General features: G+C 35.5%; 1 protein-coding gene across 7 annotated transcripts in view; it reads right to left on the bottom strand.

Annotated features, from left to right (window-relative positions):
- The window catches only part of ICA1 (islet cell autoantigen 1), a 61,718-nt gene that overhangs the window by 10,811 nt on the left and 31,796 nt on the right, over positions 1 to 19,111 (bottom strand). For 4 of the 7 annotated variants that reach the window (XM_081932249.1, XM_081932248.1, XM_081932243.1 and 1 more), the window contains exons 8-13: positions 15,351 to 15,476; positions 15,064 to 15,162; positions 9,294 to 9,385; positions 5,196 to 5,245; positions 3,388 to 3,468; positions 3,171 to 3,212 (exon numbers count right to left, since the gene is read on the bottom strand). In XM_081932249.1, coding sequence (XP_081788375.1) covers positions 3,171 to 3,212; positions 3,388 to 3,468; positions 5,196 to 5,245; positions 9,294 to 9,385; positions 15,064 to 15,162; positions 15,351 to 15,476 — 490 coding nt within the window. The remainder of the gene's footprint in view (positions 1 to 3,170; positions 3,213 to 3,387; positions 3,469 to 5,195; positions 5,246 to 9,293; positions 9,386 to 15,063; positions 15,163 to 15,350; positions 15,477 to 19,111) is intronic. The other 3 variants (XM_081932246.1, XM_081932245.1, XM_081932247.1) reach the window with 3 other exon arrangements.

Here is a 19,111-nt window from a genome sequence, read left to right as displayed (position 1 = left end):
AGGATGTACAAAATCCCTAAAGCAATCAATTTCATGAAGGTATTTTTAAAAAAGGCTTCCTTCAAAGCTGCTTTGTGAAGCAAGGTAATAATTTGAAACTAAGACTAAAGTGGAACACCATGTTTTTTAATTTAGTTTTGGTGTTATGGCATCAAAGTGCTGTGGATGTTGCAGCACAAGTGCAGGCAGGGGAATGGGTGCTGCAGTGCAATGCAAACAGATGCCATAGCATGGTGCATTTGGGAATGGGCAAGTGCTTCAGTGTAGCATGAATGTGGAAATGTGATATGGTACGGTAGGTGTATTAGGTATTATGGCCTGGCATGAATGCAGTTGGGCAAGACTGGCATTTCTGGTTTGCTTGTAGGGTCGGTTTAAGCCCCCAGGGACCTCCGAGGGGGCGGGGCAGGCTGTTTTTGCCCTCCCCAGGCGAAAGCCTCTGGAGCCTGGGGAGGGTGAGAAAAGCATGCAAAAAATGGGGGGGACCTCTCATGCGCGCATGCGCACTGGGGGGTGTTGCATGTTAATAATAATAATAATAATAATAATAATAATAATAATAATAATAATAATAATAATAATAATAATAATAATAATAATAATAATTTTATTTGTTAGCCGCAACCCTCTCCTGAAGGACTCGGGGCGGCGTACAATCAAAACAAATAAAATACAGATAAAGACAAACATACATAAGAACAAAGACATATACATGTGCATGGAGGAGGTAGACTGATAAGTGAAAACAATTAAAAACACAATTTAAAATCCCATTGAATAAAATTACCGAATTAAAAACCCGTCAGGAGCGATATGAGGTTATGGTTGAGCCAGGCCAGCTATTTTGAATAGGTGGGTCTTGAGCTTTACACGGAAGGAGCGGAGGTCAGTGGTGGTCCTAATATCCGGAGGGAGGTCATTCCACAGGGCTGGGCCCGCCACAGAGAAGGCTCTGCTCCTAGGTGCCGCCCCTCGACACTGTCTGGTGGACGGCACCTGGAGAAGTCCCTCTCTGTGCGAGTGGATGGGTCGTAGGGATGTATGGGGCAGAATACGATCCCGCAAGTAATGTTGCATTATGGGTGCGGCACGCCCATGCACGACCCCCTTGCGCTCCCACCACTTATGGCACACGAGCCAAAAAAGGTTCGCCATCGCTGTTTTACCCATTCTCAGCTTTATATTTTATTTAAAATCATTTTTAATTATTAAAGTCAAGTAGATAGGAACCCTGTGGGACACTATCCGGAAATATAGCAAAGTTCTAGGAATTGAAGTAATCTATTGCATGATAAACTGATAAGTATAGATTAATAGAAAGTTAGGAGCATTATAAGTGTGACATACACACACATATATATACAGTGAAGTAATCTATTGCTATAATAGGAGAAACAAGCTTTAGATTTTACTAGTCAGCACTACAGAATAACATAGAATACAGAATAATAGAGTTGGAAGGGGCCTTGGAGGTCTTCTAGTCCAATCCCCTGCTCAAGCAGGAGACCATATATACTATATTATCCTTATATAGTAATCTCCTTATATAGGAGATTACCGTATTTTTCGCCCTATAAGACGCTCCGGAATATAGGACGCACCCAATTTTAAAGGAGGAAAATCTAGAAAAAAAAGATTCTGAACCAAATACTGTAGTAAAATATTTTATATCAACTGTATAAAGTTAACAGCAGTTTAAGAACAATTTTATGTCAACCATGTAACATATTAAGAACTATCTTTACTCTCATTAACAGTTAGTAAAGTCAGTAAACAGTGAATCTAGTGGTCTCATACCCCCTCATATCTCATCTGGTGCTCTCTAACCCAATATTTCATCTGGTGGTCTCTAACCCCCTCATATGCATCTGGCTTGAGTGAATGCTGCTGGAAAGGAGATTGTAAAAAGGAGATCGTTCCTCTTCCCTTGCCTTCCTCCCCCACCCACCCCCACCCCAATCTCTCCGGATTCTCAGGAAGCAAAGCCTTTGAATCAAGCTTGATCGTGTCCCTTTCTAGGTTTTTAACTTCCCAATCTAGCGTTCTGAGAAAAGCTTTTGTAAAAAGGAGATTGTTACTCTTCCCTTGTCTTCCTCCCCCCCCCCCCACAATCTCTCCGGATTCTCAGGAGCCTTAAAGCAGCGCCTCCTTAAACCAAAGCCTCTGAGTAACTGGGAAAGAAAGGCGTGCTTTTTGGGCGGCAGTTTTCGGCAGGTTCCAAGCGCGGCTTTCTTTCCCAGTTACTCAGAGGCTTTGGTATACTCGGAGCTCACCCTCCTCCTCCTGCAAGCGAAAGGTGCCTCAGAGATTCGGGGGGTGGGGCAGCTCAGGGGAAACAATGGCCATAACAACTTCACTCCCCAGCAATGTGAGGAGCCGCTGCCCCCGCCCCCGCCTAAGCCCTCCCGGGAGCCCAGCCGAGCGGGAGCTCTGAAAGCGAAACCTCTCTCCTTTCCAGCCATCACGATCTCTGCAACGCCCGCTTTGCCTGCCCCATTTTTAGATGACCCAGGTGGCTACATTCGGCTTACAAGACGCACTCAGATTTTTACCCTCTTTTTTGGAGTAAAAAAGTGTGTCTTATAGGGCGAAAAATACGGTACTATACCTTATACAAATGGATGTCCAGTTGCTTCTTAAAAGAAGCATCCACAACTGTGTAGGCAAGCTGTTTCAACAGGATAAGTGTGAAACAAACAAGCTTTCTACAAATTATATTAAGTGGTCCACAAAACATGCCTTGCCAAAACCCAATGGGAGAATAGCTAATGCATAAATGAAGTTTGACATCAGAGTAACAAGTGAATGTTCTTTAATACTTAAGCATTTAAGTACTTTTAAATATTTAAGTCAATGAGCACTTGAAAAACACCTACCGTTTCCCTGAAAATAAGACCTACCAGGATAATAAGCCCAATCAGGCTTTTGAGCGGGTGTGCTAATAAGCCCTCCCCCAAAAATGAGCCCTCCCTGAAAATATTGAAACGCAGCAGCAGCCATGAGGTGACTACACTTGCTGCCTCCTGCACCTCAAAAATAATAAGACCTCTCTGAAAATAAGGCCAAATACTTATTTCGGGGGTCAAAAGAAAATAAGATCCTGTTTTATTTTTGATGAAACACGGTAACATCTGTATAAAATTGATGTAGCAAATAAAACATTTACATACCATTTTCTCCATGCTTCAACTCTAATAAGTTATCCATAACATCTAAAAAAAAGGAGAAAATTTGAAAAAACAACTTATCTGCAGACTTTTCTGTAAATTTCATACTTAGAACAAGTAATCCTATTGAAAATTATCTGGGAACAGGATCCGCTGAACTCAGTGAAATTTACTTCTGAAATATTTATATAGTTGCAGTGCATAGCTAAAAAAAACATACCTGAATTTTCTCTGTGGTTGAAGTTCTCTCCAAAAGTACTCAGCATGTCATTAGTATCTTCTGCTGTAACCAAAATGTTTTCTAGATAAAATCAAATCCATCAAATAAAAGAACAATACTGAAGATGGCCAATACCTCTTACATTTTTTTATCTGATCATTTTAATACAGGGGCTTTTTAGTTAGCCTGAAATAGTATTGAAGAAAGGATTAATCAGTAAAATGGGTTTTATTAATCAGAATATATTTTTGATAAGTCTAGATTAATACAAGGTATTTAGTGAAAGTATAGTGAGCTTTAAAATGATCAACCTACACAACGGGGGGATATCAAAATAATATATTCTATTAAAGTGTCTATTAAGGACACTGAATTGTTTGTATTTACTACACTATGTATATTGTATAAATTATTGATGTTTAACAGTTTACAAACATCAATATTGAGCTGGGAGATTTACCTTTCTCCCAATTAAACCCTAATACATGGTACAACACTGTGCTTTTATAAAAATAGGTGGAGGTTCTTTCTTTTGCTAACTATGAATAAAATCACATTTTAGTCTTAAAATCATATTTAAAGATATCAAAATATTTTGGTCTTTGCTCTCTCTGCAAAAAACTCTGATTTCTGTCTGAGAGATTTCAATTCAAATTTAGATTAGGGCTACTACAAAATCATTTTAGGAGCACTCTGTTTAGCTTTCACTTTGTATGGTATTCTCTGTGGGATAACTCTGGAAAAGCCACCAGAAACTTTGAAGTATAGATCTATGCAGATATCGTATATGGAATGGGTTGATTTTGCTCCAGTGTTCAAGTAGTTACCAATTGTTTTGTTCTTTTTGTTAGTCAATTTATTTTATCAATTTAAACACAGCTTTTAAACTAATAGTTTTACAACAGTTTTAATGTTTTCTATGCTATTAATATTCCATTATGTATTTTTAACGTACATTGATGCTTAGTAAACAGTGTAATATCTGAGTCAATTTATTTATACATAGAAATAGTAGTAGTTATATTATTTATTTAGACATATTAATGATCTTTCAACTTCTAACTTCTACCTCTATTATCTAATAATTGATAGAACAAATCCCATGTTGAAAATGTCTTTATCTTCTTTGTCTTTTATCTTTAGTATTAACCTATCCAGTTTTGCATATTCTAATATTTTTTAAATTATATTTTCATCTGTAGGAATTTCCTCATTCTTCTAATGCTGTGTAAATACAATTCTCGTATTTGCACAGCACAGTACAGTATGAAAATATGCTAATATAAATAAATAGTTTAATTAAAATGTTGATAATAATTTAAATATTCTTGCTCTCATGCTTATAGAACAAATTCTCAACCAAGTCCAGACCACAAATGTTATTCACTGAGAAATAGCACACAGGAGAGATCTGATTCATTTGCAAAAACACAGTAGAGTATTTTAGCTGCTTTAGTGGAGATTACCATTTCTTTTTTATTGGACTAACACTAGATACAGCACAATGCTATCTCTAGCTTGAAAAACAGTTAGTCATTTGAAGTGCTAAGGTGAAATGCTATAATATTTATTTTATGAGAAAACTTCATAATTGGTTAAATAAAACCTTAAATGAATTGCAACTATCGTCTCTTAAATGGATTTCTTGTACTTTAAATGTTTTAGAGCTGGTATGAAATATCCTGAAATGACGCATGGTATTAATACTCCAAAATAGCCTGTTAGAACAAAATGTTCATAGCTTTTATTAACACAAGAGGGAATTTGGAGCATACTTGGCATTTGCAAAACATAATATAAAAGAATACCTGAGTTGACTGTTTCCTTGGTGTTGCTTTCATCATCTAACGATATCAACCTTAAATTGAAAGGGGTGAAAAAGAGCTTACTTCCTCATATATTTTAAGAAGAATTTAAAAAGCTATGATCTCTTTTTCTGACTTCAGCTTGTGAACTACACCAAAATCTTCTGAAGCTCAGTTGCTAGTATTAGTATTCTTTCAACAAAAACTAACTCACTACATGCAAATGTGTACATTTTTCAGTACCTAAACCTCAGATTTTATCATGTGTTGTAGGAGTTATGTTTCTGGCTCTGGTAAAATAATGTTTAGTGTGATATTTACTTAGTGTTACAGAGGAATAGAACTGATATTTCTGCCAGAAATTAGTACTAAAATACAAATACTTTAGTATTAGTACCCCTAATACTGAAGCAATTAGTAATACTAAGTGCTTTAGTATTAGGAGTATAGGCATGAGAGTTGCATTACACCTGTTATGTGGACAGCAAGGTCTAGTATAGGATTGATATAGTGTCCTCAATACTGCTATCTATGAATGGATTATCTTGACATTACTTCCATACGTTATTATCATCTTTTGATGTTATTGGACTTTCTCTATCTCATTAATTGCTGTTTAGAATCAGAATCTGAAATTCATAGAAAACTACAGGATGAACCATTGTGCCTCTCTTACTATTAATAGTAGTTTAACTGTTCAGTTGATTCCAATTTTTAATGAGTTTACAGGCAAGTCTCTCCATGCTACCCTGTCAAACACAGCTCCTTCCAGTTGTTGGATATTCGTCTTTGTATCAGCCTTAATGGTGCCAAGCCAGCAAGATCTTTGTTTCCCCCCTTTTTCTAGATCCACTAGCCATTCCTAGCTTCATTTAGTGTACTTTTGCAATGAATTTGTATGCATTACATGGCCAAAGTAGATTAGACATAGTCTTGTGATTCTGACTTTTAATGATGTTTCTGGTTTTATATGATTCAGCACCTCTCTGTTGGTTGCTCTGGCTGTCCATGCAATACACAATAATTTACACTAGCACCACAGTTCAAAGGCGCCAATTCTTATTCAATCAGTCTTTTTTAGCATCCATCTCTCAAATCCATATATCATTATAGGTAAGACCATTGCTTTATATCAATATCTCTCCTTTTCCAGATCTTTTTCATATTAATCATTGTGGTGCAGCCTAAAGTTATCCTGCATTTGATTTTAAGTGTAGAACTGCCATCTTAAACAATTTTAGATCCAAAGAAGATAAATTACTGAACTAATTCAGTGGCTTCCTTGTGAATTTTAAATGTAGCTGTTGTCATTATCTTTATGTCTGGGGAATTCTGGGTGTTGAAGTCCACTTATCATCAATTTGACAAAGTTGAGAAACACTGCCCTACTATATACTTGTATTTCAGACAGTAAAAATGCACAAGGATGAATGATCTTTATGAATAGAAGAGAGATGATTTTTGAGGGATTCTCAGTGTTTTTAAAGTTTTTGTATAATTATTCTCTAGATTACACATATTTTTATGTTTATGACAAAGCTAAAAATGTGGAACATTATTTTCTTTTCAGGTTAAATTAAAAAAAGGAACTCCTTTCTGGACTTATGTAAGGCAACAGGCACAGCCACTGAATAAGCAAGTTATTGGTTACATGATCTGATGACTTAGTAAGATTCACTATAATTAATGTGTCTATTGTCATAGTATCATCTTTTTTAGACCCAGGAGCCAAGCCCTGAGGGCAGATCTTTTGAGGCATACAGACAGTGTTCAATAATAATACTGAATCTGAATAATAATACTGCTTCTGCTACAATATTGATTGTAGTTATTTGCATCAGAATAATTAAAAAAAATATGTCTTCATTCATGCAATAATGAGGCTGAAAAAGAAGCTGGCATCAGCCAAATTATTTATCTTTTCTTTTAAAGGTTCTTTTTACTTGGTTTTGCTGATTATGTTACGGAAGAAGCTAGAAGCTTTCTTTTCAGCAGCCATTCAAAATTGCTCTTACACAAATTAAAGTGTGTGTTTCCTAGATAATTCCTAGGCTGCATCAGTGGTAGATAACAGATGATTCAATGTAGACATGAAAATAATAGCTTAAAAGAAATTTCTCAATAATACTCTTTCTGAAGCTACTAAATAATACTATTTTTAAAAGTCCATATTAAAGGAAGTTTTTAAAAAATAATTTATCTAGGAATAGAAATAATTTCACCAAGAATTTTGGAAAAATCAAATAAAATTTAACACCTAACTCTAAAAGCTTTTTTTCCTGGTGTATTAATGATTTGCTTCCATTAACCTGAAACACAGATGACAATAAGATTTGCCCTTTCTGACTGTTTCCAAAAAAGATGGATGCTATCTCTTTCAGGTTTTTTTCTTCATGTCTGTATCAGCTCAAACTATGTAAGTCCTCTATTACTGCAATATGGACAAATTAGACAAGATGGTGCTCTAAGGTACATAAAATACATCCACCTGAGTTTCAAGTGTTGCCTCAGTCTGGATCAAAAAATGGAAGGGTAGAGTAGTGCTTGTTTATCAGGAGAGCCTGTTCCAGAAATGGCTGGATGTAAGGCCATCTTTGAGCAATTGGGCCAATGGGAAAAACTAGAAGTGTTTCTCTTGTACCTTCTATTCAAATGCAGAGTGGCATTCCTGCTGAGGTTGGTAGTTTGTATGTTTAGGATGTTGATTCTAGGTTGATACTACAAACCTACACTGTGGTTGTAAGAATGATGAAGCCAAATTACTTCCCTATTCTTACTGAAGGTGTAAAATGCCATCTGGCAACCATTTTAAAAGTGTCCTATGGAAAGACAAATAAAAAATTGCAAACAAGCTGCCATATAGTGATGTGGATAAAATTACTTGCATTCTTTTGGAGTTGCAAATTGGCTGCACTTCAGAGACTGAAGACATGCCAAATTTGATCTCTTGTAAAATTACCTGGAAAGAGATTGAACCTATTGATCCTGAGTGAGGAAGTGGGAAGATTGCTTTTAAAATGAGTGTGTGTCTATATTACAGTCCTACTTGTAGGGCAAACCTGGAAGTGGACAGGAATCAGAGTCTGGGCCATTATAAGGCATAAATGGGAGGAAAGCAATCCTATTAGTCATCCTGGAATCATCACCAGTGTTTAATACTATAGAATGTAGCATCTTTTCAAACTGTCTGCATGTATTATGAGCTAGGATGCCCTTTTACAGGGGTTCCATTCCTTTCTGAGTATATGTTTCCAACTAGACTATATTTAAGAAAGCCGTAGGGCATTTTAATATGGGGTAGACTCTCTCCCCATTTAGCATATACATCAAGCCACGTAGATAAGATTCTTCAATAATGTGACATAATATCATCAGTATAGTCTTCAACTTATGATTGTATTGCTTTAATTGATGAATACTGTAGGACAGCGATGGTGAACCTTTTTTGGCTTGCGTGCCACAAGTGGGGGGAGCGCAAGGGGGTTGTGTGCGGGCGTGCCGCACCCATACTGCAATGTGCGACCCCCCCAATGCGCATGCGCGCACAACCCCGTGACCCCCCCATTTTACATGCTTTTTTCACCCCCCCCAGGCTCCAGAGGCTTTATAGGAGCCTGAGGAGAGCGAAAAGAGCCTCCCCCACTTCCCTGAGGCCCTCCAGAGGCTTCAGGGACCGTCCGGAGGCTTCCCTGAAGCCTTCGGAGTGCTCAAAAGGATCCTCCGAGCAAACTGGAAGTGACTTCCGGTTTGCTCGGAGGGTAGTTTTAAGCTTTCCGAAGGCGTCAGGGAAGCCTCCGGACGGTCCCTGAAGCCTTCAGAACGCTTAAAACCACCAGGGAAGCCTCCGGACGGTCCCTGAAGCCTCCAGAGGCCCTCTGGGAGGGCGGGGGAGGCTCTTTTCGCCCTCCCCAGGCTCCTATAAAGCCTCAGAAGCCTGGGGAGGGCGAAAAATGGCTTTTAAAAAGGTGAACTCAGCTGGCCAGCATGCACATGCGTGCTGGCCAGCTGACAGGGCAGTGCCTCGCATGCCCTGACAAATGGCTCCGCGTGCCACCTATGGCACGCGTGTCATAGGTTCACCATCACTGCTGTAGGACTTACTGACTCTGTTGATCATCCTCTGATTTGGTATGGTGCAGTTCCTCCTCCTTTTCTTCATTTTCCATTAATTTATTTACAGGTTCTTGTAAATTCTAAGCCAGCCATTAACACAAATGCAAAAGAATATACAAAGTCAGTAATAAAGAATGCTGATATATTAAAATGTTTTGAGTAATCAAACTATGTAAAACAAAAATATAATAACTACTTTGATCTAAATGAGAGAAAAATATTGACCTTAAGAGATCATTAGCATGTCAGAAAATGATCTTTTCATATTATACACATTACCTCAAAATGACAATTCTTTATAAAAATCTAGTCCTGAACTGAAGCAATGAAATAATGATTATTGAGAAAAAGGCACTCTCCTTTTGTTCTATTTATGAATTGTGACTTCTAGATTCGCTTATTCACATTCATTTTGGAAAGACAACCGATACAGATTTTTAAATTCTTCCTGAATCTTTAAATCCTAGTTTTAATATTGTGAGTTCCTAAATGCTGTAATGATATTTTAATAGTACTGTTTTGTTCTATAAATTATATTTTGTATACTATGCTTCACAGGAAATACATAATAAAATACAATGCAATTTGCAGTAATGCTGTATTTTGATTGTAATGATTCTCAGAATATAATTATTAATCATGCTAGGGAGTATCATTTTCACTCCAAAAACATTCATGTATATAGTTTAATAAACTGTGCCTCTGATTTAACAATAGCCAAGTATTACAGTGGGCTATAGTTAAATCAATGACACAATTTATCAGATTATATAGCGCCACATAACTCTAACAATGTCTTTGAAAAGAAATGTATCATTTGAACCAATACCAATGTTTGGTATTTATAAAATCAACTAGTGATTGCTATTCTATGGACCAAACAGCATTATTTTGGATATCATGTATTCATTTTTGGAAGAATTATTTATTTTTAATATAAATGTCTACAGTTATTCAACTATTCAATTTATCTCTGACTTTGATAGAATCATACTGCCATAAAAATGCACATTGCATTTTCAAGCTGCACAAAATAGCGTTTTCTTTTAACCCCATCCCGTTTTTATTTTTATTTTTGCTTTTCAATTCTTAAAAACCAGTTTACTCGTTTAGTTATTCCTATTCTGATTCTATAGTCCAAAAATACAGTTCATTGGTAGCAGGTCTCCCACCAATATTTATTTGCATCAACCAAAGCAACACACAAAAGAGCAGAGCCAAACATTTGCCTTATTTTTCCTCATAGAGAGGAGTTTGGGGACAAAATGCGCCATCTCTAGTTTGTGAAAATTTACAATTCTATTTCACAGCTAAAGAACCTATAGGAAAAAAGACTTTAAAACTAGAAACCTAGCCTTGCCCACAGAACTTGGCATGCCATACAAAGCATGGTATTGTTTTCAAGCTAATGGACATTATACAACCATTTTAGTACTATATTTCTTATTGAAATGATTTTAAAAGAATATGTTTTGCCATTGTAATATATAAAATTTCATTTTTTGCAAAAACAATTACAATGTCACCTTATTTTTCTTTTTAAATGCTGTTATAAAACTCATGAAATACTATAGTTCACAGTAATCAAAGTAACAGGCAGTAAATTTTTATTTCACCCATCTTAGCAATATCTATCACAAAACTTTTTATTTGGGGCATTATGCAAAATTAAAGACAAGCCTTTTTATACAGTACATTCTCAGCGTTTCTGTTTCTATAGAGTTTAGTGGACTAATTTACTACTGGGGACAGAGCAATCTTGCCAATTTAATTTTGATCTTTGTTTTGCTAACACAGCTGCTTGTACTTACACTACCCTTGATATTTTTAAATAGATTTGGTTAACAAATTTGCTATTTCATTTTCTGACTATTGCACTGGGCTTTCCTTGAAATACTGACATAAATTGTAAACCCAACATATCCATGTTTCCCTAAAAATCATAATTATCATAACTGGCAGTGTAAACTGTCTTCCTCCTACATAGGTTTAGATCCAGGACTTAAGGAAAGAATGATTTCTTATTATTTAGTATTATATTAGAATTTGAGTTTCCTCTGGAAATTCAAGAAAATTTATACAGGGTCTTTCCTTATTTAAATCCACAAATTATTTGGTTATAGTAGTGCTAATTCTATGCAATTCATCTCTTGTATATGGTTCATGATATTAAAATTTATGCTGTTTACATATTAGGATTATTTTGAAAAATTGTTCTAATTGTCTTAATATCCTTGCTGTATCTGAAAAAGTTAGTTGTAACCTGCAAGGTTTATTCTAAATTAAGAGTTAGTCAATGTAAAATAAAGTAAATTGCTTTAAAAGTAAAGCAATACATGTTCAACCATATAAAGAAAAATGCATCAAAATAATTCAAAAAGCAGCAAGATCACAATGATATTCATTATGCTCTAAACGTAGGAAATGAGATATCTAAAATTAAATGGAAATTATTCCAAGTAGAACAAAAAGGACATGCAATAATCATGCAAACAGCATAATATAAAGATATACAATGCAATGTATTTCTTTATTTCTGCTATTTAGAGTGGAATTAGCTGCTCATAAATATGGTTTATTATAAATTAAGCATATAAGAGTAGCAACAATATAACAGGTGATAACTGTCACATTATATCAAATCTACGAAACATTTAAAAAAAAAAAACAACCACCACCAAGAATTTGATTAAAAAAGCTGCAAAGACAAAAACTTTTCTCAGAATCTTTGTAGTTGGTATTACGTCTAATCATACTTTGTTAAAGTCATTAATATATTTCTATCCCTTTTTTTTGCAATGTACATAACAATATCAATTGTCAAGACCCACTCCTCCAATTCCCTTTTCCTTTTTGGAAAAAAATGGCGAGGCCTGCAGAAACCATGATTATGAACTTCAGGATTTGTCCAAAAGTTTCAGATTGTTAACATTCATGATAAATCAACTATAGAAATAATTAAGATATCCAGCATAGAATATTTGCAAGGAAACTAGCTATTTTAAATGCCTAACTTTAATTTTCTTAAGAATGTATTCAGAAATGCCTGGTATTCTTATTTCTAGATTGTATTCTGATCCATTAAGCTCTTCTCCTTGCCTTTGTACTTGTAACATGGGAAAATAACCAGTCTTCTTCATGTAGCATGGATCAATAAATCAGAATTCATCCTTCTATGCAGCTCTGTTGGAGAAGGTGGTGTCAAGATGGCAGCACAACCATGTGTGATTGAGGTCAACTGTTTTGACCCCTACTCCCCTACCTCCCCCAATAGCTCTGCTTCCAGATTCTATTCTCTCATTTTCAGGATATTTGATACTCCAGTGCTAGTCCCCTCCTTTCAGCACCTAAAATATTCCATCTCTTTAGTATTTTATTGCTCTTTACTAGGTGAATAGATGAATAGAGGCAAAGACTTCAGAATTCTAGAAAGGGTGAAAGTAAGAAGGCAAAAGATCAGTGAAAAAAGAAAAGCCTACAGTACTGAAAAACCTGTTCATATTTCTATTCTGCTTTGTTTTTCAGTTGTGTTTCCATTCCCTGCTGCTAATTTAGTTTTACAACATTAGTAGAAAATTTATTTTACTAAAGGATACATTTTAAGTATTTTTTTTAAAGAAGGTAAAAGAATTAACATTTTCAAAGCACTGGATAACTCCAAGCAAATAATCTCTTTCTCAACAGGATTCCGAGATTTGTTAATGCATTTGAAATATTATCTCAAAAACTTGACTATCAGGAAAAACAGCTACAATTACATTACTTTCACAATATACCCTGAAGTAAAGAAAATAATCTTTTATCAGACTGTTCATTATCAGACTTCAGCAAAGAGAAGATAACCCTCTAAAACAATCTTTTATTTTCAAATAAATCCTAAACACAGGAAACTTTCTGGATCTGGATGTTTTCCCATGAATAAATCACCAATTCTTAACAATGTTTTCTTTAAATAATATTATTAATTAAAATAGAAGAGTGGAAATAAACCTGTATTTCATTAAAGGCAACTTGATTTAGATAGGGCAGCATAACTGCCTTGGAGGGACTTGGTGGCTCAGTGGCTAAGACGCTGACCTTGTTGATCAGAAGATCAGCAGTTCAGCTGTTTGAATCCCTAGTGCCGGGTAATGGAGTGAGCTCCAATTATTTGTCCCAGCTTCTGCCAACTTAGCAGTTCGAAAGCACGTAAAAATGCAAGTGGAAAAATAGGGACTATCTTGGTGGGAAGGTAACAGTGCCCTGTGCGCCTTTCGCATTTAGTCATGCCGCCATGTGACCATGGATCAGAGTTCAATATTTATTTTTTCGAAAAAGGAGCAAACTTCACCAAAGCTAGCATAGCCTACGAAATATACTGGAGATGAGGCAACTTGGGACACTCCAGAGGTTCTTGGATTACAACACATCATCCCTCATTCCTGGCCATGATTTGCTTATTCCTAATATCAGACTTAATAGTATTCCTTATTCAAGACATAATCAATGAAGCTCAAGGCTAAACTAGATAATGTACCCTGCTTTCCTCTTTAACTGCTTTTTAAAAGAATGGCATTTAAGAAATAAGTTAATTCAAAATCATGCTACAACTATATTAGGCTTCTTGCTTCTAAACACTTAACACATAAGTTATTTCACATGAAAAAAAATTCAAGATACAATTTCTGTGAGAAAATGGTAGTGGTTAAGAACTTAAGAAACTCCTTTTCCTCTTGCTATTTTCCTGTTTGAATTTTCAACCAATAAATAATATTTTTCATTTAAAAATATAATGAATGATATAGGTTATATGTAACTGGACTGAACAATCTTTTGCTTGCTTCATATACTGTAATTTCAAAGGCATAAAAATATATTATATGCAAACATTCACCCTCTTATCCTTCTTTTCATATGCCACCTTTCAAAATTTTCTTTCCTACTTTATATAAAACCAGAATTTCCTGTTATGTTTGAATTGGGGAATTACAATTTAGTTGTCACTGGAATCAATGCTTAGAAAGAATGAACCTATTATCTCTGCATACTGTAGTCCTAACAAAAATCTTAACCAATCACATCTATCTTTAATCTGTTGTTGTTTTGTTCTTTTTTCATTTTGCTAATGAATTTAGATTGACATCCATACCAAATAAGCAACACCCAATGTTTTTGTGAACAGGCAGAACAAATGATGATCTTGCTACATACCAGAAGTCCAAGTTAGAATGAAACTTCACACTCGATACCAAAGAAAGAGAAGCAGTTTAGTTTGTGAATTTGGATAGATTTGTAGCTAGGTTCTCTGGAACATAATTAAAGAAATGTTGCCAAAATGGTCTATCTTCTTCTACTTTCCCAATTAAGATAGTATGGTCAGGGTAGGAAGAGGGAGATAAAAGGAAGTTTATAGCCCCCAATGCCAATGTGAAGCTATCGCCAATGAGCTATTCCTAACCTATACTGGTAATACAATGACTGCCATACATATAACCAATATTTCTAATATGCCACTATAAAAATCAACGTGAATTTTTATTAGAAAATTATGGTACATACTTTTACAAAAAAAGGGAAGAAAATAATTAGTGCCACTTATTTCAGTATCTCAGCTTTGCGGTAAGCCAATGATTGATGGCAGAATTATAAAAGCAAGTAATAACATAATTCAAATGTGTAGATAATAACCCCCACAACAACTGTAATTTACAACAGATTTCATTTGTTAAGATAACATTATTAAAATAGCACTGTATAGGTTTAGGCAACTTTTCTTTACCTTCAACATAGTGAATTGGTATGGCTGATAACCTTTGAAACTTTCATGGATAGCTGCCATGGTATGAGATGTTTTTTCCCAAAAATGGAGAAGAGTTGTCTGTAATGGAAATAAATATGATTCTTCAAATAACATCTAATAGTTAACATTTCCTGTGACATCCAACAAAAATTATCCAGCTGCAGATATTTTACTACATAAAGGTACCTCTCTGTCACATAAAAACTACATGACTCCCATTCCTAAAAATAGCCCCTACGTTTTATAGATTCTTTCCTTATGAATACCTGGTATGTTGTAAGGACGTGAGACAGAAGATTACATCTACTAGCTCCAAGAAGATCCACTTTCTGACAGACATCAGTTTTCAATTTGTCAAAATTCAATTTTGTATGACGGACTTGTGCTTGGACCTATCAATATAGAGATTACTTGAAAAAATAGGAAATTCTTAAATATCAGATTATCCAAAATGTTTCCCTTCATTCCAAAATAACATTTCTTTACATTAATTATATTTAATTAATCATAATTGTATCATTATTTTAAATTTACATCGATTTTAATATTTAATATATTTATGACATCATTCAATAAGAAGTTTTTACAGACGCTTCCTGGAATTATTAGAAAATAAATATAACTTGTTGAGAAACAGTACACAGTTCACAGTTCTTAACTTCTTTAATCTTGGTAGAAAGAGAGAAAATCCGAATGTTCAAGATTCTGATGACTCTTAAGGGTGTGCCTTGCTGGCTAGCTGAGGATTCTTTTCTATAAACATTGCAAAGCTATTTTTCCAGTAAAAAGCAAGGAGCAGAACTCAGGAAGGAAGTGAGAATTCAGACCAAAGGCGTCAAAATTGCTGGGAGAAAAATAATCAATAAGATAAATTTGTCAAGCAATCCAGCAAGGAACCGTGATTACATCCTTGAGGGATCTGTTACTTCTTTTTCAGTGCTGCTTTGTTCTATTTGGGATAGTTTTACATAGTATATATTATTAATCTCTATCTTTTTGTTATGATTGCGTCTGTTAAAATACAGATTTCAGCCCATTAATCTTAAACAGCTAACACAGATTTTTTACTTTGATATCTCCCTGAGTATAAACATGTTTGGAAGGATATGTCAGGCTTGCATTGATATTTGTGTGATACAGATACTCAATTCCTCCTTGCTACAAATTCATGACTGCAATATCAGTAGACCCATTGGTTAAGTCTATGCTACTTGGATAGAATGGCCTGGAAAAAATGTGTAAAAGGCAGGGCATATAAGTAGTTTCTTTCCAGGCCATTTGCATCATTTCTGAAGCTAAACGGGAAAGAGGCATGATACTTGTTTGAAGCATATTTATTTTTCCATCAACTTATTAGGAACATATTTCAAATGAAACATTTTGACATCTTCAATTAAATTCAATGATTCTCAAATGTTGAGAATTTTTCTATTTAGACACTCCTGATTCTTTGGTGATCCTAGTAACATCAATCAGAGAACAAGCATCTACTGCAATAAAAAATGAATATGGAATGCTATAATTTGGAAAATGCTTCTATTCAGTTTATACAAAATATCTATAATGTGTATAGTCAATGGGTCAGTAAAAATATTATGTGACAAAATGAATGATAAATGAATTGAGCAGTGGGAAAAGGGGAAAATAAAAAAAGATGAATGGAAAAATATAAAGCAACACACTTGTTGGATGTACGCCTACCATATTTTTTGGACTAAAAGAGGCCTGCAAAATGCTCCTGGGGGCTGGGGAGGGCAAACACACCCCCATTTTCCACTCATTTTTGCCCTCCCCAACCCCAGGACCACTTTGCAGGCCTCCCAAGCCCTCTGTGTTTCCATTTTTTGCAAAAAACAGGATCCATGGGGCGGGGTTTTGGGAGGCCAAAAATGCTGTATTCAGTGTATAAAACATACCCAGATTTTCACCCTCTTTTTTTTGGGGGGGGGGGAGGTACGTCTTATACTCCGAAAAATATGGTATTTTCTTCTAAACAGAGATGTTAGGACTGTCACCTTCTTTAAATAGAGTTTACTTTCAAGAAGTTGAATTAGGCACTTACTGCAGCTTAAGAACTCATGGTCCAATTCAAAGATTATCACTTTAAAGGAGATTTTACAATGGTTTCCCTTTCTATATCCCACAGCTCCTACTTCTGGCTGTATCCTAATTTTAGAAAATCCCAAGAGAATTCGCGGTAAAGGACAAATATTGGCAAATTGGGTAACTTTTTGGATACAAAAGATCTAATTAAATAGCCTCCCCAACCTACTCAAATGCTCCAGATCCATGAGCAAATTTAGACTAACCACTTGATATTCTAAATGAATCATTTATGGTTGCTTGCAATGGAAAAACAACAGTAACACAGAACAAACCAAGAAGAAAAATGAAAGATATGACAGAAATTTTAAAAAGGCAGAGCATGCCAATATTAGACTATTCTGAAATAGGATTGTTCTCCATTCTTAAAACGAAGCTAGGTGGTTTACAATCTAATAATAAAAAATTATCCACAAACAAAAAAATAGAAAAACTGTATTTCTGGAGGAGCTCTACCGCCAAAAACATAGGACATAGAATTCAGGAGCACAGATGGGGATGCTGCTCCACTGCAGAAAAAAGATAAGTGAGCATCATTCTCCACTGATTTCTTTGACCCAGTTTCACAACATCATGGTTAGTGATGTTTGAGGCAGGGACCCTAGGGGCCAGAAATAACAACAGCCACTACCTTATCCTATCCAGAAGTCACAACTAGCATTACATTACAAAACCAGAAAGACCATATTTCAGAAAGAGTGGATGCATCCACCACCCAATGTCAAATCAGGTTTCAGAGACTAAGCCTTGGTCAACCCTTTCAACCATGATAAAGTCATGGATGAAGGTTGAACTAGCATTAAGTAACAGTTAGCTGGTATCCAGAGCTACTGAGGCTCTAGAAACCAAGTCATGGAGCTGAGCACAAGGGGCCAGAATGCACTATGAGTAAAGAAACAATACTCTTATATAAACAGGAAAAGGATTACTTGTAGTGAAATAGACTCAATCATTCTTTATATCGTTTTAAATTTTAAAATGCCACTGAATAAAAACAATGAACATTGTTTAAATATTAACATTATGGTTTGTTTAACTATACATTATATTACATCTGAAAACTTTGTCCAACTAATTTTCTGAATCAGGATTAATCTGCAACTATCCAATCGAAATGTAGTAATTGTTTTAATATACAATATCTATGGAGATTCTCAGTCATCTAGATCATGGTTGTCCCAAAGATGCTTTTTCAAGCGGCAATGGGACTTTCTGGTTTTAATTTGAAGATGTTTCACTTCTCATTCAAGAAGCTTCTTCAGCTCTGAAGCTTCACGGATGAGAATCAAAATGTCTTAAGAAAAACCAGAAAGTCCTGTTTAAGTTTAAATATTAAAGCCAGAAGGTAAGGAAAACAGAGGTGAAGAAAAGTACAAATGCTTATTCTCATTTTAATAATATAAGCTGATTATTAAATATAAATTGACCTAAAAGAACTGTATATGTATCCCTCATCAAAGCTTATAGACGAGCATTCCAATTTATTCTTAATTCCATTTCCAGGAAGAGTGAGGCTATATGGCATATAAATAAGGAAACAATTATTTCTTATCAATCAGGATTCAGAGAATGACCGTTGGCTTACCTGAACGGTCATTCTCTGGGCGCTGGATCCAAGCATGGGTTAACACAGCCTATCTGCCCAAGGACTGAGTTGATTTTTTTCCCCCTTGGTCACGCCTCCTTTGCCTCCTCAGGTCCAGTTTTAAAAACGACGTTTTGTCCGGTATAGGACGCCCATAGGTATCCTACGTGTACGGTACAGTCTTGGTACTTGCCATCAACCCTGGGCGGGTTTTGGACTGTCCCGCAGCGCCCAGATAACGACCGTTCAGGTAAGCCAAAGGTCATTCTCCTGTGTGCTGCTTGGAGAGTCCAAGCATGGGACATACCCAAGCTATAGTGTCCCAGGGTGGGGGGTATC

This window comes from Natrix helvetica (genome assembly GCF_964273705.1).
Source record: "Natrix helvetica genome assembly, chromosome: Z".
Taxonomy (NCBI): domain Eukaryota; kingdom Metazoa; phylum Chordata; class Lepidosauria; order Squamata; family Natricidae; genus Natrix; species Natrix helvetica.
This window is presented reverse-complemented; position numbering and strand designations above follow the sequence as displayed.